This window comes from Coregonus lavaretus (assembly GCF_964263955.1).
Source record: "Coregonus lavaretus genome assembly, chromosome: 10".
In the NCBI taxonomy this organism is placed as follows: Eukaryota; Metazoa; Chordata; class Actinopteri; order Salmoniformes; family Salmonidae; genus Coregonus; species Coregonus lavaretus.
The window spans coordinates 40,326,595-40,345,519 of NC_139997.1; the positions used below are offsets into that span (position 1 = coordinate 40,326,595).

The 18,925-nt window shown below is 40.7% G+C and overlaps 1 protein-coding gene across 1 annotated transcript in view; it reads left to right on the top strand.

Annotated features, from left to right (window-relative positions):
- nalf2 (NALCN channel auxiliary factor 2) overlaps positions 1-10,352 on the top strand; it is a gene marked incomplete at both ends in the record, with an annotated part of 46,927 nt that extends 36,575 nt beyond the window's left edge. Inside the window, 2 exons of the mRNA XM_084170214.1 lie at positions 9,726-9,897; positions 10,042-10,352. Coding sequence (XP_084026340.1) covers positions 9,726-9,897; positions 10,042-10,352 — 483 coding nt within the window. The remainder of the gene's footprint in view (positions 1-9,725; positions 9,898-10,041) is intronic.
- Positions 10,353-18,925: the final 8,573 nt, after the last annotated feature.

Sequence of the window (18,925 nt, forward strand, 5' to 3'; positions counted from 1 at the left end):
CTGAAGGGTTTACCGGTAATGCCCCTTTTCAGGTATTTAGATACTTTGACCTGGTGCAGATGAGATGTAGTGAATGGTGATAGGATTGTTCAAGTTATTATCAGAAATTCCGGAATTGGTATAAATACTACTGTCACATTGATTAGATTGACACCACTCAATCTGAAATTATTATTCCTGGAAAATGTTGGGTGCATTGAGCTTGAAGTTCCACCATGATATTTAGATGTGCAACACATTTGAATTCACTCTTCAGAGATAAAGTAGAGTCAATAATATTAAACATCTCACAGTTAAGATAAGAAAACAGAGGGACATTCAAAGGATTGAGCAAATACAACTGTTTGAACCAATATCATCTGTAGCCCACATATTATACAATATTTGGGAGCAGTCAAAGAGAAAGGTTATTCCTCCATCAATTAGCTTTTTCTGACAGAAATGTCACAGTTAATCCTAAAATTAGTCTTCATAGATATCTGAGATTAGTATGCCACAAACACCTGCTCCTGTAGACGCCAATTAACCAACAGATAGAAACCTCCATCCAAAGGTGTGTCAGTGCTTTTAATGCTACTTATAGTACAACATAGCAGAGGTCTTAATACACCGGCTATTGCAGTGGACGTTGATTAACAAGAACTTCCTACAACAGATGTTTAGTGGACTTGATGCACCATGTTGTTATGAACATCAGGGCTCTTCCTGAAACCTAGCAGTCTCCCTATCTAGCTACTGTACATGTTGTGTATGGAAATGTATGATGAATGCATATTTTGAAATATTTGGGAGAGATAGATCTAAAGCACATTAATTACCAGTTCATTACAAGCAATACACTTTGAAGAATATATTATTTTCCTGGAGGCACTGTAAAAGGGAATAGCACTATTGCAAGTAGACATCAGAGAAAGCAGAGTGACTCATCTATTGGCAACTGTCATTGAAGACACAGGGCAAAACTAGGGCGTCTGTTGCTCTTAATCGTATCTGTATCTCCACTCTGGTCACTGACTGGAAACCTCTCCATCAGGAACTGTAGTATTCTATGGTATGTCTATCTTCCAGACCGACACACAGATACCTGTGTGTCACATTCCTGTGTATCATGTTTTAATACGCCATTGTGCTTAGCACTGCATTATCCTGTAAGACAACTCAGGTAGTATAGTCTTGCAGGGGGAAAAGTGATCACCTAATGTTATAATGTTCAAGATCATCTAAATGCCACACAACATGATCTTGTGATCATTTAAGTCAGAGATGTTGACCCATCAGAAGCTGCTGATACATTTTTCTGGCTCATGCCAGTATTCTCTTTCCAACAATAAGGTGGTCCTTGGTCCAGGTCTTCAGTGAGACTTGATCTTTCTGATTAATCAGAGGATACATGTTTATGACAGCTGTATGCTGGGCCATTTCCACCCAATTTATACATGGATAATTGCTTCATGTCACTGTTACTGAGAAGGAGCCCAGCTGCCATAGAGCTGCAGTGTAGGCCCACTGTCACCTCACCCCTTTAGCTATGAGAATAGATTTGGGAGAGAGATACAGAAAGAAAGAGAGCTCTTATAGCAGGACTTTCTATCCCCTTTAGCGATGAGAAGTTATTTGGGAGAGAGAGAGCTCTTATTATCGTCTTCAATAATATATTACTATAACATACAGTATAGCTTTTGTCCCAAAGGTAACAATATGGGGTAGCTAAGTATATTTGGATTCTAGATTCACTATTACATTTTACATTTTTTGTCATTTAGCAGGCGCTCTTATCCACAATATGTCATAAATACTTGAACAACTATCTACTAAAGCTACCACTGGTTAATACTGCAAAATAATATACTTGACGGTATCGCTTGTCAGTGTCTCAATTGTGTTGGACTGAAACTGGTCTGTATTTTGTCCCAACTGAGTGTGATCTGAGGTCACAATCTTCAGAACTGATACTGACTCCAAAGGATTCTCTTGGAACAATTAATTTGGAGCTGTGTGGTTCCTCCCCTTAGCAACAAGCTACCTATTGATTAAACAGCAAGCCAGGTGCTCCACGGGCATGGAGCATTTTGATGTGTTTGACAGGTCGTCATTTGTAAATATGAATTTGTTCTTAATTGACTTACCTGAATAAATAAAGGTGAAATAAAAAATGTATCCTAGCTAAATGTATAGGAGGGAAAATTAAAATAGTAGATTGAATAGGCAATACTGTAATAAGCTGTATGTAAATTGAATACAACACACTCCATAATGCTAGGAATTTCTAGACTTGAGGCTTATGCTCTTAACTTGCTCTCTGCTCTTTTCCTGAGCTGTCCATAATTACAGGTTTTCCTGTGTAGTGGCAGGAGTGGAGAGGAGAGGCACTCACACTGGTTCTTGCACTGTGAGATGAATAAGCATAACTACTGCATATGTTTGATGAAAAAACTCATGAGTTGACTAATTGATAAATGGAACAAATTAAGAGCTCCCGAATAAATAATATGCCATTAAACAGACGCTTTTATCCAAAGTGACTTACAGTCATGCGTGCATAGATTCTTATTTATGGGTGGTCCCAGGAATCAAACCCACTATCCTGGCGTTGAAGGTACCAAATGCATGCTTTACCAACTGAGCTACAGAGGACCACTCTGCCACCTGGATGTGAAAGGGCTTGTTTTGCTTTGGCTTGCTGTGGCCTGTTTATCCCAGCATTGAGGTAGTTATGGTCTTATCTTGGAGAATAAAAAAAATATTGCAAATCATATCTGCTCTGAGAGACGTTAAGGCTGCTAACTGGCTCCACCATAGAACTGACTCCAAAAGGTTCATGATTAGATACCTGCTTAACACCATGCTTAACGAGGTGATTAAAACAGTGCAGACGTACTTTACTTTAATTGAATCTGCTCTGGATGCTTTCCTCATCATTTTCAGTCCTGGCCAAATATAGGACCTGCAGCAGACAGTGAATATGACTCATTACGTTCTACCTTCACCTTTACATACTAGACGCTTGCTGCATACGCAAGACATCCGTCACACATTTTAAAAGAGCTTACACTCTGTACAGGAATGGAAACACGTTATGGCAGCATGTGAAGAACTGTAGGAGTGGTAGAAGGCTTCTTTTCATTGTCTCTTTTGTGTTTTTCTACTGAGTACTCAAAGCATCAGTGGTCTCATGCAGTTGACTGTCTCCAGCCTGTTAGAGCAGCCCTGTGCTGTGTGTCTGTCTGCCGGGCCGGGCATAGAGCCAGCTCATTGAGCTGTATAAGGATAGCCAGCCAGCCAGGTTAACAGGCCCACATTCAGAGCCAGTCAAGCGGCTAACACTCCTTAGTCTGGGACCCACACAAAGCCAGGTTGTCAGGTTAGCACACTCTGCTTTCCTTGAGTCTGTGACAGACAACAATCAAAGCCAAGTTAGCATTTAGCACTTCTAGCAGGCAGACTATCACCTTCATGTAGAACATCATTTAATGATTTGGGTTTGGGCTCATAATGTACTCAAAGTCTATTTGACCAGGAATTCAATGCATGAATGTAATGCTTTCGCTCTGAAAGCCATCTCAATCAATTACACTGCTCTATAACATTACTGATTGCTTTCTGACTGTTAAAACTGTTCACATCAAACTCACTAAAGATGGAGATTGAAGAATGTTTAATTAAGGTAGTTTATTATGATTGGCGAATAAGTTATGGGTTTGTGATTTTTCACATTTATAGGAATTATTTTTGAATCATTGGGTGTTAACCGGAAATTATTTAACTAACAACCATGCTGTATGATTTCTGGTGACGCAAAACAGGATTTCGGTGTAGCAGTGATGACATCTGCTGGTGAAAAGAGTACTGCAGGCAACTTTTGTTTTGACTAAAAGACTGTAGTAGACTACTGCAGTATGTCCAAAGCAGTGCCCAAAGAAGTACAATCAAAACAGAAATGTTATAGGACTTGACTACCCATGTCACGATGTGTGGTCTAACTGTGGAGAGGATTGCTGTGTGGAAGACAGGCTCGGTTTTAACAGGGAGTTGTCGACTGACTGGGGATGCCCACGGGTGTATTCATTAGTGGGATCCGTTGCAAAAGGTTTTGTCAACCGTTTACTCCAAACAGAAAACGTTTTGCAATGAAAACAACAGTTTCTGTTGGACAAATTAATGTAGGTCCCTCCCCGTTTGGTTCTGTTTGCTTCCGTTTGGTTCATAAATTGAACTGTAAACGGTTTCTGTTGCTAAACGTTTTGCAACAGACTACATTGTTTGCAACGGAATCCGACTAATGAATACACCTGAGGGCAGACTTTTTAATAGGCCAAATAAAAAAGGCAGACAGAGCCATGATGTCATGAAAAAATCCATGGAAAGGTTGTTAAAAAGCAGACATTAAAGAGCCCCAAATTAGCTTGAAGAGAAGACTTCATCCAACTGTGTGCAGCATTTAAAGTAGACTTTAGCCCTAAATGTAACTTAAACCATTTTATTCTGTTTTGTTTTCGTACCTTATCTCCACAGAAAAATTACCTACAGTATCGTTGGTCGGCGCTGTAGGTCTATGACAGCATCAATCAAACTGGCCTAGACAGTGTTTGTAGTGAACTCAGGGGTGGCCATAGGTGGCATTTACTGTATGTGTCAGTTCATCATTGATGTTCTTACACAGATCGGTCAACTTAATGTTACTAGATTTAAGTTTTCCAGAGGCATTATCCAACATCTCCAAGTGCTAAAATGCTCCAGCTGTTTTTACACTTTGGAAAGGTAAATGTGTCTTGCGGTCCGGGAGGCAGGCTAAGGATAAGAAAAGGAAAAACATCTGATTTCATTCACAAATCAATGGTAGCGGTGGTAAGAATAAATAAATAATAATGTCGGCAAAATAAGCAAAAGTACTTACAAAAACATACAAACATTTTTTTGGGACAGGTTCTGACATAAAAATCTAACCTGAAATAATCCACACTGGATCTGGCCTAGAATCAGGCTACGAGCAATGCAACAACATCCGCCTACCACATGGCCACTCTCCAACAACGCTACAGAAGACTGGCAGAGCTACAGTATGTAGAAATACCTGGTGCCTCGTCGTGGGCTAAACCACAATGAGCAGGGGTGTAATTTACCAATTAACTGGTTACCCAACACAGAGACTAACGTTATAGTCTGCTTTAGACATTGTAGGCTATCATCATAACAAAATATTCACAGGCCTTTCTCAAACAAACCGTTACACACTTTCTGTACGATCGATCTCAATTAACAAATAATACATAGAAAACAATTACAGTACCCGGGGGAAAACAATAAATAAAATCAAAATGTATTAGTCACATACACAGATTTGCAGATGTCATTGCATGTGCAACGAAATGTGTTTCTAGCTCCAACACTGCAGTAATAATACCGAGCAATACACAACAATACGCAGATAATCCAAAAAGAAAGAAATAAAGAAATATCAGAACGAGTATGGAACATTTAGTAGTTATTTAGGATGAACCATGACTAGAATACAGTATATACACTGACAAAAAATATAAACACAACATGTAAAGTGTTGGTCCCATGTTTCATGAGCTGAAATTAGAGATCCCAGAAATGTTGTGGACAAATTTGTTTTCATCCCTGTTAATGAGCATTTCTCATTTGCCAAGATAACCCATCCACCTGACAGGTGTGGCATATCAAGAAGCTGATTAAATAGCATGATCATTACACAGGTGCACCTTGTGCTGGGGACAATAAAAGGCCACTCTAAAATGTGCAGTTTTGTCACACAACACAATTCCATAGATGTCTCAAGTTTTGAGGGAGCGTGCAATTCAAATCAAATCAAATTGTATTTGTCACATGCGCCGAATACAGCAGGTGTAGACCTTACAGTGAAATGCTTACTTACAAGCCCTTAACCAACAATGCAGTTTTAAGAAAGAATACCAAACAAAATCACAAAAAAATGCAATATAAAATAATACAAAATAAAAGTAACAAATAATTAAAGAGCAGCAGTAAAAATAACAATAGCGAGGCTATATACAGTGGGTACCGGTACCGAGTCAATATGCTGGGGCACCGGTTAGTCAAGGTAATATGTACATGTAGGTAGAGTTATTAAAGTGACTATGCATAGATAATAAACAGAGTGTAGCAGCAGCGTAAAAGAGAGGGGGGGAGGGCAATGCAAATAGTCTGGATAGCCATTTGATTAGATGTTCAGGAGTCTTATGGCTTGGGTGTAGAAGCTGTTTAGAAGCCTCTTGGACCTAGACTTGGCACTCCGGTACCACTTCCCGTGCGGTAGCAGAGAGAACAATCCATGACTAGGGTGGATGGAGTCTTTGACAATTTTTAGGGCCTTCCTCTGACACCGCCTGGTATAGAGGTCCTGGATGGCAGGAAGCTTGGCCCCAGTGATGTACTGGGCCGTACGCACTACCCACTGTGGTGCCTTGCGGTCGGAGGCCGAGCAGTTGCCATACCAGGCAGTGATGCAACCAGTCAGGATGCTCTCGATGGTGCAGCTGTAGAACCTTTTGAGGATCTGAGGACCCATGCCAAATCTTTTCAGTCTCCTTAGGTTGTCATGCCCTCTTCACGACTCTTCGTGTGCTTGGACCATGTTAGTTTGTTGGTGATGTGGACATCAAGGAACTTGAAGCTCTCAAGTGTAACCACGCCAGCCCAGGACCTCCACATCTGGCTTCTTCACCTGTGGGATCGTCTGAAACCAGCCACCCGGACAGCTGATGAAACTGTGGGTTTGCACAACCGAAGAATTTCTGCACAAACTGTCAAAAACCATCTCAGGGAAGCTCATCTGCTTGCTCGTCGTCATCACCAGGGTCTTGGCCTGACTGCAGTTCAGCGTCATAACCGACTTCAGTGGGCAAATGCTCACCTTCAGTGACCACTGGCATGCTAGAGAAGTGTGCTCTTCGTGGATGAATCCCTGTTTAAACTGTACCGGGTAGATGGCAGACAGCGTGTATGGTGTTGTGTGGGTGAGCGGTTTGCTGATGTCAACGTTGTGAACAGAGTGCCACATGGTGGCAGTGGGGTTATGGTATGCACAGGCATAAGCTACGTACAATGAACACAATGTTCATTTTATCGAAGGCAATTTGAATGCACAGAGATACCGTGACGAGTTCCTGAGGCCCATTGTTGTGCCATTCATCTGCCGCCATCACCTCATGTTTCAGCATGATAATGCACGGCCCCATGTTGCAAGAATTTGTACACAATTCCTGGAAGCTGAAAATGTCACAGTTCTTCTATGACCTGCATACTCACCAGACATGTCACCCATTGAGCATGTTTGGGATGCTCTGCACCGTGGTGTACGACATTGTGTTCCAGTTCCCGCCAATGTCCAGCAACTTCGCACAGCCATTGAAGAGGAGTGGGACAACATTCCACAGGCCACAATCAACAGCCTGATCAACTCTATGCGAAGGAGAGGTGTCACGCTGCATGAGGCAAATGGTGGTCACACCAGATACTGACTGATCCACGCCCCTACCTTTTAAAAAAAGGTATCTGAGACCAACAGATGCACATCTGTATTCCCAGTCATGTGAAATCCATAGATTAGGGCCTAATGAATTTATTTAAATTGACAGATTTTTCCTTATATGAACTGTAACTCAGTAAAATCTTTGAAATTGTTGCATGTTGCATTTGTATTTTTGTTCAGTGTACGTATAAAGTGGGTAAAACAGTATGTGAAGATTATTAAAGTGACCAGTGTTGCATTATTCTTTATATAGGGAAAAGCAGTGTCAATACATGAGAAACTCGATGCACTCTAAATAAATGCACCAGTTGGAGGAGAGAACGCCACTCGAATAACACAGATAACTGTTATTTCATAGTCGCATGAGTTTAAAATCAGTAGCAAAGTTGGGGAACTTCATAATTTAGTGGAGAGCGCACAAGGGTGAACAGGGTTTGAATTTGGCATGAGTGTGATGCACACATTGGCACGCCAGTTGCCATCTTTGATTGCTGTGTGCTGTGAAGCTAAATTGTCTCCAATTCAACCGTATAAAAGTGAGTCTTTGTACAGATTGCAGACAATACACTGATGCAATGTCATTGAAAGAAAAGGATGAAGGAGTTTTGACTTAATCCCAGATTGAGATTGAATGAATCAGTGCTCGCTGGAGGCTCATTGATAACACCTAAAATCAATTGATCCCTCCCATCACTGGTTCCTTTCTCTGCCAGCTACTGTCAGTCACCATGCACTAGGCTTTATTATCCTGTGCTTTTCAGTAGCTTTTTAATGCTAAACATGTCAGAAACTAATGTTGAAATATTATTGATTATTTCTACCCTTAGAGGAAGAAAGTAGGCCTACTGTAGAAAATTCGGTAAGAATGGATGAGATACACCATTTATAATTCTATTCTAATCCCCTCATCTCTGAAGTATTTTATTTTGTATTACAGGATTAGTATTGTGTTGCAATAGGTTGTACATACAGTACAAAATGTTTGATAACATCTTATGTTACAGAGTCAACTTCTGTGGTTTTAACTTATTTAAACAGATTAGTTCAGTTCTGAGGCCCCTTGTTCATGAGGATGTTGCTGAGTCCCTAGATGGTCTTTGTCATTCTCGAAACACAATTCCAGCGTACCATCTGTCAGCAATATACTGCAGGTTAATGTGTATGGAAATGTAGTCGGGGAATTCCTCTCTTATCTCTGTGTCTCTCAGGAGTGAGGTTTGTAATGGAAAGGTGAACCGAGGAAGCACGCAGAGGAAGACGTACAGAACATTGGGCTAAGGTGTAATATAGTGTGTAATGTAGTGTGTTGTAATTGTGCACAAAAATAATTGAGTATCTGTTCTTAGATTTGTGTTGCAGCCGGTATCCTCCTCCTTTAGCTATCTACCATGTTTATTCTTGGTGGGGCAGGTGACTTTAGTCCTTTAGATGAACCCCCATCTCCCTGGGCTTATGTCTCACTGGATAAGCTTCATCTTATCCTGTTGTGAATAGAGCAAAAGAGGGTTGTAGTGTTGTGTGTACTGTACTGATGGGAGGCTGACCATATGATAAATCTAATGGCTGTGAAAGAGGCTCTGGCTCATCCTGCTGCCATGACAGCAGTAGCCCTTGGCTCCACAGCAGAGCGGAGGTGAAGAAACTGCTGTGGTCCTCTGTCTATATCACTGCTGCCCTGCTTCCTGTGCCTCTGTCTATGGAGGGCTGCTGCTGCCGTCTCGCTCATATTAACAGCTATATTTATCTCTCTTACTTTATCATACACAGGGCCTGGTGAAGAGCTTTCTGAGTAGGTTGAATATATGCCCTGGATCTCCTTAATATACATTGTACTGTACTCCAGTTCGCTGACCCCATACAGTGCTTGTTACAGTGATTTACAGTGTGCATTACCTCACTTGCTGACTCAGTAAGTTTCACTATACGGTTCTGTGGTAATAGCCTTGAGAGTAAACTGTTGATGAAGTGTATACTGGGTTGACTTTGTTTTGACAAAGTTTTATTGCACTGTAGTCAGCCCAATTCGTATCATCTGTCCGCTTATGGCCACCTCAGCAGAAGATAGTAGATGTTTGTAATAGCTGCTAATACTGTAGAAATAGTTTAATGTCCATCCATTAGCCTCAATTACACCCATTATCACCTCGGGCACTGCTATGACAAAAACCTGCTGTGTGTGAAAGCCTCCAGGCGCTGTGCTCTTGTCTTGCAGTCAGTCTACAAAGCCTGGTTATGCTCAGAATACTTCAACGTCACCCAGAGCCAGTGTCACCACAGGATTCCCTGCAAGCAATATTGTCTGGAGGTCCAGACCATGTGCCCCTTCGTGTTACCAGACAATGACGACTTGGTCTACGGAGGACAATCCAGTTTCATCTGTACAGGTACAGTATGATTGGGGCCTTGAGTGACATTTCGTTGTTGTTTGTGTTGCCATTTTTCTCTCACCTCTCATAATTTCATAGCAACTGTAACTTGTTGTTTGTCATCTGATAAGATAATCTGTTTCTTCTCTGTGTGTGATGCAGGGCTACTAGAAAACCATTTAACCAATGCAGACCCGGAGTGTTGTGACATCAGATGGAGTGGCTGCGACCCCTCTGTTGGGGCGGCGTGCGCCCTGACCCAGCTTCCGGGGTCATCATCGTGGCAGCGGCGCAGCTCCCCGCCCGTGTCGGCTGCATCGCGGCTGTGCAGCAGCAGACTCCGACTGTGTGTTCTGGTCCTCATCCTGCTGCACACTGTCGTCTCCTTCTCCACCGTCCAGAGCAGTTGCGCTGTGGGCCTGGAGGCCATGGTACCCCTGCCCCTGGAGGAGAGCTCTGCCCGAGAGGAGTGACTGATGATGAACAAGAGTTTCTACTGTTCCCCCCCCCCCTGCTTCCAGTCTACAGAGGCTCCCTTCCTTCCCAGTACCTGAGGAGTGAGGCCTTTATAACCCTCTTTCTCCACCCAGTCCCCTCCACAGGACATCAGGAATGAGGATGTTATACAACGCTCCAGGGCAGGCTACTGGTAGGTATACCTCTTCGCCCTCCACCACACCGGAGGAGTGGCGAAGCACGGGCCCTCCCCTCCCGCAACACAGAGGGATATGGAGGTAGATGAGGCTTCGGAACTGAGAGCCAGCCATATCTCACGTGTAAGGAGGACATGAGAGGGCATGGGGAAAGAGGCGGGTCTCCCATCATGCTGAAAGAGGTACTGTATGCTGTTTCTAAGAAGGGTTTGGGTACAAATGGCCTTTTTCACTTTTGATCACCACTCTATTTAATAAGTTGAGTGATGGTTTTGGGGAGTTACGTAAGAGGTGGAGTTTGTGAACTGCACAATTGGAAAAAGCATGAGTTGCAGGCTTGTATGCTTCTTTTTTTTATATATAATTTTTTTGAATCAGGTGTGTGTGTGTATGTATGTGTGTGTCTGTGTCTGTGTGTGTGTGTGTGTGTGTGTGTGTGTGTGTGTGTGTGTGTGTGTGTGTGTGTGTGTGTGTGTGTGTGTGTGTGTGTGTGTGTGTGTGTGTGAATATAGTGAACAAGTCAGCAATATAATTTATATGACCCAACACATGAAATCAGGTGATCATTACATCTTTCAAGCTAATAGTATACACTCAAGAAATTTGGCTTACAGTAAATATAGTTATTATTCTCAGTACCATTACCCTTATTGTCATATACCAAGCAGAATAATTGCACGCAAATATTAGATTACAGATCCTAACCGAAGGTAAACCATGTTGTTTTTGATAGATGTCAGAGGTATACTGCTAATGCTGTGGAGGAACATGTGTCTATGCAAAGCTGATTGAAACCAGTGGAAACTCCCCCTGGGTGTCTAATCGCTTACAGAAGGTAGATGATTGTTCCATGGAAGACTGTCTGGATTATAACTACACCAATCATTTCTTACTCATAAAACAGACAATTTACCACATATAACATATAACAAAGACCCAGAGTGGCTAATTGGAGCAGGAGGCCCTTAATCATTGCTAAATGTTTAAGAAAATATTTTCAAGATGCGAATGCGTCGCATCATCAAAAACAATTTCTGTCACAGTAGAGATTTAGGGCGTGTCTATGCCCTCAATGTGAAATACAGCGATTACATTATTTGGAAAGCACTAAAACGTTATATATACTTCTAAGTTCTAAATATCAGAGATATGAAAAAAGATCCACCTTGATTTTTTTCATAAAGGTAATCTGTTGGCACGGTATTGTTATTTGTAAAGAAGATATATATAGTCAGCAATATATATATATATATATATATATATATATATATATATATACTTACAGTGAGGGAAAAAAGTATTTGATCCCCTGCTGATTTTGTACATTTGCCCACTGACAAAGACATGATCAGTCTATAATTTTAATGGTAGGTTTATTTGAACAGTGAGAGACAGAATAACAACAACAAAATCCAGAAAAACGCATGTCAAAAATGTTATAAATTGATTTGCATTTTAATTATGGAAATAAGTATTTGACCCCTCTGCAAAACATGACTTAGTACTTGGTGGCAAAACCCTTGTTGGCAATCACAGAGGTCAGACGTTTCTTGTAGTTGGCCACCAGGTTTGCACACATCTCAGGAGGGATTTTGTTCCACTCCTCTTTGCAGATATTCTCCAAGTCATTCAGGTTTCGAGGCTGACATTTGGCAACTCCAACATTCAGCTCCCTCCACAGATTTTCTATGTTGGATTGTCCTCCGTAGACCAAGTCGTCATTGTCTGGTAACACGAAGGGGCACATGGTCTGGACCTCCAGACAATATTGCTTGCAGGGAATCCTGTGGTGACACTGGCTCTGGGTGACGTTGAAGTATTCTGAGCATAACCAGGCTTTGTAGACTGACTGCAAGACAAGAGCACAGCGCCTGGAGGCTTTCACACACAGCAGGTTTTTGTCATAGCAGTGCCCGAGGTGATAATGGGTGTAATTGAGGCTAATGGATGGACATTAAACTATTTCTACAGTATTAGATTTTCTATGGGATTAAGGTCTGGAGTCTGGCTAGGCCACTACAGGACCTTAATGTGCTTCTTCTTGAGCCACTCCTTTGTTGCCTTGGCCGTGTGTTTTGGGTCATTGTCATGCTGGAATACCCATCCACGACCCATTTTCAATGCCCTGGCTGAGGGAAGGAGGTTCTCACCCAAGATTTGACGGTACATGCCCCGTCCATCGTCCCTTTGATGCGGTGAAGTTGTCCTGTCCCCTTAGCAGAAAAACACCCCCAAAGCATAATGTTTCCACCTCCATGTTTGACGGTGGGGATGGTGTTCTTACATTTTTACATTTTAGTCATTTAGCAGACACTCTTATCCAGAGCGACTTACAGTTAGTGAGTGCATACATTTTCATACTGGCCCCCGTGGGAATCGAACCCACAACCCTGGCGTTGAAAGTGCCATGCTCTACCAACTGAGCTACACAGGGCCTAGGCAGCAATCCTCCTCCAAACACGGTGAGTTGAGTTGATGCCAAAGAGCTCGATTTTGGTCTCATCTGACCACAACACATTCACCCAGTTCTCCTCTGAATCATTCAGATGTTCATTGGCAAACTTCAGACGGGCCTGTATATGTGCTTTCTTGAGCATGGGGGACCTTGCGGGCGCTGCAGGATTTCAGTCCTTCACGACGTAGTGTGTTACCAATTGTTTTCTTGGTGACTATGGTCCCAGCTGCCTTGAGATCATTGACAAGATCCTCCCGTGTAGTTCTGGGCTGATTCCTCACCGTTCTCATGATCATTGCAACTCCACGAGGTGAGATCTTGCATGGAGCCCCAGGCCGAGGGAGATTGACAGTTCTTTTGTGTGCTCCTAATCTCAGTTTGTTACCTGTATAAAAGACACCTGGGAGCCAGAAATCTTTCTGATTGAGAGGGGGTCAAATACTTATTTCCCTCATTAAAATGCAAATCAATTTATAACATTTTTGACATGCGTTTATCTGGATTTTTTTGTTCTTATTCTGTCTCTCACTGTTCAAATAAACCTACCATTAAAATTATAGACTGATAATTTCTTTGTCAATGGGCAAACGTACAAAATCAGCAGGGGATCAAAAACTTTTTTCCCCTCACTGTGTGTGTATATATATATATATATATATATATATATATATATATATATATATATATATATATATATATATATATACACAGTATATATATGATTATATAAATGACTATATAAATGACTATATAAATGGTTCTCATGTGTTTCTGATTTCTAAGACTTAATTAATCTGACCTCTCTTTTCCTGGCATAATCTGTGTATTATAAAAATAAAATAAAATGTATGTTCAATTTGGGCTTGTCTTTGGGAAGCTGAAATAAGATAACTGTGTGTCTTCCAATGTGTCAAATTGATTCACAAATAGAAATAATGTGTTAAATATATTTGTATCTTACAAAGTCATTCTAAGCCAAAATGATTGTTTTAGGGTAATCATTGTTTCACCTCCCAAACACATATACTGTATGTGACCTTGGTCTACCACAATACAGGCATACTGTTTATGTCCTAAGAAAGCTATCTTAACTATTTTACTATTGAAAAACTATATCACAGCAGAGGTTTTTACAGAGTATATGTATATGAATTGAACTTGGATTTGAATATATGATATAAAAAAGTCTGAAATCTATGAGATGTATGAGATTCAAATTCTTTATTTATCCTAAATAAAATATATTATCACTGTAGCCTTTAATGCCTACAAAGAATTAGTAGGCACTAATTTTATGTCAGTGTCTAATGAACTGCTAGTTTCTTTCGTTTATATTGCTAAAAGATAGTTTTTTTCTTACGACTGACTGTGGTGTTTAATTTAATATCTAACGGACATTGTTGACATGCTGATTATAAACTGGTTGAAGATGCCAAACACTGTAAAAGAGACAACCATGTTGATAACTGCACCTTGGGATTGGAAATCCTGCCTGCCTTGTATGACTAATGTGTGAAACATTGTATGGTCTCCCTATTTCCAAAAAGGCCACTTGTACCCTTCATTGGCTGTTGCCCATCCTACTAGAATATGAAGGAATCATACCTCTATCAGAGAAGGGGAAGGGGGACATAAATCTACACTTGTCCTAAGCCTGTATTCTGTAAGGGGAATACTTCTTATGCCATTTTATACACTGTGCTTTAATGTTTAGAACTTTTTGCACTAGTTCTAATAACATTTATTTTTCTCTGAGATTGTTTTGAAACTGTGCTAATTAATTCTGTTCTAAAAACAAATATTATCCCATATCTGTGTTTCTAGCTAACCTGTATATATGAAATCTGTTTTCTGTTTCTATTGTATTTTGGGCGGACCAGTGCCTGCTCACTGTTAAAGCCCAATAAAGTAATACAATCGTTCATCAACAGCCTCTCTTTTTGTGAGCGGTACAATCTTGTACAACCTGACATTTTGATTAAAGTTGATAGGTCACATAAATCATATATTCCGTGTTACTCTGTTTTACCAGTAGAGAGAGCCATTGTTAAGTGAGAAGTGTGAGAAAATCAGTATGCTGTATATTTGTGAGAGAACTGTCTGCAGCACAATACTATTTCTGCATCAAGTATCAGTGAGAAGGTTTTATACTGAATACTATTAAACAATATGATTTAATTTCCTACTGATATCTGTTATATGATCAGTCAAATTCCTGGAACATCAACAAATAGACACCAACTACTGCAAATTGGATTATCACAATCACATTTCAAATGTGATGTGTGACAATATGCCTTGATAAGCAAATTGCCTTAGAAAACAAAAGTCTACTGTATGTGTAAGTATGTTCTTAACAAAGCAAAATTGCTATTTTAATTTCACTTTAAACACCGGAGTGAGCAACTATATTAGCATGGTCAAGTGTTTTATAAATGGTGCACCTTTTGAAATGATTGGAAATGATTACCTTGTAAGTGGCCTATTCATGTCCTTATGAATTATACATATTATCTGCTGAAGTAGTCTCCAACATTATTTGGTGGTACTATAGTGTACAGTATATCCACTCTGACAGCAGTTGTGTCTGATTGATTTTTGCAATAATGTTGTTCTATTTCTCTTCAAACAGTGCAGAATGTGGGCCTGGTCTCGCTAATACATCTGCTGTTCTGTTGACATCTGTCATATGTTGAGAAAAATAATGGATCACAGCAGATCTTCACATCAGAAAAGGGCAGTTTCCCAGTGCTCTGTTGTATTGATGTTCAAATCTCATTCTGAACATTGGATCTCATAAAGTTACTCTGAAAGCATGATCCATTCCCAATGGTGGAAAGTGATAAAAGGCATATTTATATGAAGCTTGTTTTATTGCTCTTGGAATGGTGCTTCTACAGAAAGTCCTTTCTAAAGTTAATACTTTAAGAAACATACATGGCTCATGAAAGATATAGGGACAGCCCCCTATATCAGTGGGACAGCCCCCTTGGTTCTGGGAAGGTTACATGATTTAAGGTATGTGCCCCACAAAATGTTTTATTTTGTCTATGTATTACCTATGACCTTCCCACCCACCGCTGTCATGTCTGTAGAAATGTATCACTATGTAGAAACATGAAGATTATCTAGTTAACACTGGAGATATTCTTGGAAATACTTGAATAGAAAGAATATGGGTCAGTGATTTGTTTTGCCTGGATTTTCATAGCATCACTGAATGTTAGTGGGTGACAGACAGCGGTTGTCTATGGGATTCTATGCATGTCTGTTCTGTTATGCATAAAAACAACAGTGCTGGAATCACTGCTTTACTCTTTTATGACAGTGATGGGCATTCCTTACCCTTGGGGGTCTTGGAGTCTGCAGGATCCTGGGGTTGCCTACCAATCCACAACAGATCTAGACTTGGAAAACCAGATGGAGTCACTTACTGCCTATTGTGCCGAAACAATGACAAAACAGAAACCAGCAGATCCTAAAGCTTTCCTGTAGCTTTCCAGGCTTGCCAACAATCTATATATGGCCAGTGTTCATGTGTTGGTCAAATAAAGTCAGAAGGTCAACACATAATGTTACTCTATGACCTGAGAGATTACATCAACTAGGAAGGATATAGGTCACAGCCAATGTTTTACACCATTACTGTGCATGTGAAGAGATTGTTGTGGTTGACAGTCATTTTGCACACTGTCCTTTCCAGTGAGAGGCCAGAGGCTCTCAGGCACTCAAATAGGAAGTGACAAATCAAACATCAACAGGCTAATGTTACTGGTAGTGTATGAGGCCATTCATCAAATCCTTCAAACAAACAACAACTAAAAAGGGTTCTAGGTACTAGAGTACTGTATGCTGAGGGCCTTGCAATTGTGCCGTTGTATTTGCTTTAATGCTTTTCACTGTGAAATCATCAGATGGATGAGGGGGTGGGGCTTAAGGGAGGCACCATAATATACTACGTTGATCTTTTTAGTGGGCATGAGGAAATTATTACACTCTCCTGTTTTAATCATATTTTTCCAATTTATAGCCAAACACCGTCCATGATATTTGAAGTCTTGCAGCCAAGTGTTCTGTGACAGATGCCTAGACAGGAGTGAGCTGGGCAGCACCGCTCTCTCTCCCCATGCCAAGAGCTGACAGATCCTGCTGTTTCAAAGGGAGTCTAACACTTTGAGGATTACGGATAGCTCTGACATGGAAGGGGCTCAGCACTGGAAAGTGTTGGGAGTGGAAAACCAGTCCCAGTTCAATCCCCCCACCTCCACAGGCCCACTGAGATACTCCTGTGGACCTGAATGTGTGACAGGCAGTTCGTGTGTGAGAGAGAGAGGGGGATTCATTTGACATGTTTTAAATAGCATATAATTATAGCCAAACAGCTGTGAACAACATTTCTGAGTTGACTTGAAAGGGTGGCTTCGGTAAATCCAGTCAGGTCATGAAGAAACTCACACTGCACTGCATCTGTTTATATTAGGTTTAAATGTGTAACTATGGAAAATATGAATGTGTATTTTACACAAATGACAGTGTTTAGAAGAGGAAATTAATAGGGAGCCATCATGGTTTTCCATTGCCATTTTCACGTGATGCATCATCATCACTATATCCAACTGTATCCCACATGATCTCATTATGAGACATAAACAGTGCACTGTCACATAACCAAAATGTATATCTCTATCCAATATGTACATACAGTAGATGGATAAGGTCATAGATCCTCATGGCTGATGACAGGATGTGCTTCATATGACAATGGGCACTGGTAGAAGAATGGCTGAATTTATTGGCAGATAAATAGAACTTGATCATGTGTGAAAGTTTATTATTCAAAGTTGTTTCACATATGAATCGCACAAGTCCTTTCCTTTTAAGTGACAGGCTTTAGGGGATGACAATCTATTGCTCTACATATGTTACTATTACGCTATAATGCCTTTTATTTTAACACTTTAAAGATGTCAGCTCTATGTGCTTTCAGAAGGCCTGGTATTTCTTCAGCTGTTGTTATTGTAATAATGTTGGGGTCATGATCAGTGAGTAAGCAATGGGGCTGTGGGCATGCACCCAGAAAAGAGATGTCACCAAAATAATTGACATAGCATGACTCCAAGGTTATTGATACCCCCAAGTAGTGTGACAGCATAAGAACCATAATTTTGGTCCGTGTTTCTTAGGGGACCCTAATTGTGGCGGACATGTGAAATGTATAAAAGCATCCCTTAGTCATTTTCAGGTGAAAGCTTTTGTCCAGAAGGTCATGGTTACTGTACGTAGTGACACTTGTTATTTATGGTGCATGGCTAAGCATTCAGAATGTGTATCTCTGAAATACACTTAGGTTATGTGTGGTCGCAGGTAAGCCAGAATCTTGACCTCTAACAGGTTGCATTATATTCAAGACAGGTTACATTATATTCTAGATTTGTTTTTGTATTTATTATGGATCCCCATTAGCTGCTGCCAAGCATTACAGTTTAAAATACTACATGACATTACATTTCATAACACTTTACCAACACATTCAGTGTGTTCCCTCAGGCAACCACTCCACCACCACATATTTACAATACAACATCCATGTGCACTTGTGTAGATTGTGTGTCTTATCATGTGTGTCTTTGTGTGTCTCTCTCTCTCCAAAGCATGTAGAAAGATATATGTTTTTCTATTTTGGCTGATCTAGCCACACAACAAGGTCACCATTCATCAGTTTGATCCAGTTCCAGTTTTTCAATGAGTTAGTATAATCTGGGATCCTTGGGACGTTCATACCCTAAACCTTAACCCCTATCTTTACCCAAACCATAACCCTAACCTTAACCTAAACCCTTAGTTTAACTATTTTACATTTCAACTTCAATGGGGGGTAGGGACGTCCCAACGACCCCGCGTAGCAATGACGTGTGGCGTGTAATAGCCAATGAGAGAT